The sequence below is a fragment of the Coffea eugenioides genome, unplaced genomic scaffold (genome assembly GCF_003713205.1).
Source record: "Coffea eugenioides isolate CCC68of unplaced genomic scaffold, Ceug_1.0 ScVebR1_194;HRSCAF=787, whole genome shotgun sequence".
NCBI lineage: Eukaryota > Viridiplantae > Streptophyta > Magnoliopsida > Gentianales > Rubiaceae > Coffea > Coffea eugenioides.
Window position 1 is genome coordinate 95,027 of NW_020862390.1, and position 2,177 is coordinate 97,203.

General features: G+C 37.9%; 1 protein-coding gene across 1 annotated transcript; it reads right to left on the reverse strand.

The window, feature by feature from the left end:
• Window positions 1–1,976, reverse strand: LOC113756078 (F-box protein At3g07870-like). The gene is made up of 2 exons (XM_027299877.1): window positions 1,962–1,976; window positions 1–1,399 (listed from the first exon to the last, which is right to left on the reverse strand). Exon 2 carries the CDS (start codon window positions 1,393–1,395, stop codon window positions 1–3), a length of 1,395 nt encoding a protein of 464 aa, XP_027155678.1. The 5' UTR covers window positions 1,396–1,399; window positions 1,962–1,976.
• Window positions 1,977–2,177: the final 201 nt, after the last annotated feature.

Consider the following 2,177-nt stretch of genomic DNA (forward strand, 5'->3'; position numbering starts at 1 on the left):
TCACCTTGAATTGACATTCAGTATCTCAGCATTGTCACCAGTCACAACATCCTTGAGCAAGATGAGACTTGGAGTATGAGCAACTGCTTCAAATTTCATTTTGATGTCTTGAATTCTGAAGTACTTCCATTGATCAAATTGAGGTTCATAATACATGAATGCACTTTTAGGACACTGAAACATCAACAGCCCTTTACTTTCTAGGAAATTTATGGGGTGGTAGACACCGACTGGCCATCTATCATAAACAGACAAGTTAATTGAAATGAACTTTGTCCAACTTTTGGGTTCACCATGTTTCTGCATAACCCATATGTCGATGTCATCAAAGACTGGGCCGACACACAAACACAAGCTATTATTTAACACTCCCAGGCTCAGATTACGCAGATTATCCCAATCCTTCATCCGGTGCTCTAATGGAGGTGGCTGAATTGCTTTAAATTGCTCTTGGCTGAGATCAAAAGAGTATATGAAATCCAATTTCCTGTCATCTTTACGGATCCAATGAAGAGATCCTTTCAGACAGGTAGTAAATCTCAGTTCACAACCATAAGATGGAGCATGACCAATGCGTCTCCAAGATCCTGAGCCAACTGTGTGTACCTCAGCCACTCTTTTACCAAAAACTTCTTTACCTGTAATTGGGCAACTAATAAGCTCCAGACGTCCTTGATCAAACAATCTAATAACTTTATATTCGTTAGTCTTCTCACTGAAGCCAAATCCACAAGATACTATATCATTCAAGCTGTTATCAACTTCATCAATCGCTGGAAGGTTTAAATACTCGCCTGTTACTGGGTTACATATGGCAAGAGGATTGTTATATGAGGGATCTGACAAGCAAAGAATTCCATTGCATGAATTGACAATTTGGAACTTCTGCTCTTTCGTCCTCACTTTTATGGTTCTCACATTCATGCAACGCTTCTTAGAGCCACCCTTACTGCAAAGACTCAATTTGGCACCACTAGGATTCTGAGGCACCATTTCAGCATTGCGCAGCGGGATCTTCAACTTGGTCTCTAGCTTCAAATTAACCCCATCAGGAGAATAGTTATCTGAATTGTAGCTCACATTAATCTCGGACGGTTCAATTAGGTAAAGCATTCTTGAAACTCTTGAGTTACCCAAAGTCCTAACCAGAGGACAAGGCTGTGCACTGGCAAAATGCATCTTAGCAAACTGAGGATCTGATATGATACGGCGCCAAGGTTTACAAACACACTTGCACATGATGATTGCCTTGAGTGGGAGTCGCAGCACAACATCTTTAAAGATAAAATCGGGTAAATCCAGTATAGAAGTACTCTTTGTCTCAGTCTCTTCATCTGCATCTCTTTCCACATGTTGGCTTCCAACTGCCTTTGAGTTTCTCTTCCTCTTCATCATTACTCTACAAGAAAGTCCAAAGCAAAAAATCGATCAACATCAACACTTAACAGGCAGCAACAAATTAGTTCAAGATATTGTGTGACAACATGAAACAGACATCTGAGGAGCAAAAACTTTAGCCACATCATCATTCAATACGAGAAATGTATAAATCTTCATTCTATAGAAGCCTTTAAAATCTGAACAATCATAAGTAAAGTCGGAAAAATCATATAAAAAGACCACAAATTATGTTTAGTTCCTCTTTTTTTCTTCATTGGTATTCGAAACATATTTCTTGATTTCATGCAAAAATACAGAAATCCCAATTCGAAACAAGTTAGTATCGGTCCGCAGATGTAAATTTCAGGAGTTTTCATTTACAAGAAGCCCATTAATAAAGATAATCATCTGCAAGACTATTGCTCTGCAATCACAATATCAAAAGAAAAAAGAAAAACATACATATACATTGATCAAAGTCATTTAGCCAAAAAAAACTTTCCACAAACTCCTAGATTGCAAGGAGTAAATAAATTAATTTTTTCTGGAGATTACTGATAGTCAGATAGAGAAATGTGTACCTGAGAGAAAAGTTTGAAAATGGGAGAGAGAGAGAGAGATGAAGGGGCAAGCCCAAATGTATCCGGAATTGTGACTTGGCGCCAAATTGGTCTGCAGTTTACTTCAATGGCGGGAAAATAGAAAGCAGAGTCGCTAGGATTTTGTACGTACTTGCTTTTGTCATTTTTGAACTTTTTGATACATTTTCAGAAAACAAAATTTAGAATTGATCATAT

Coding starts and splice junctions, on each gene's coding strand:
- LOC113756078 (XM_027299877.1), bottom strand. CDS start 1,395: ATGATGAAGAGGAAGAGAAACTCAAAGGCAGTTGGAAGCCAACATGTG.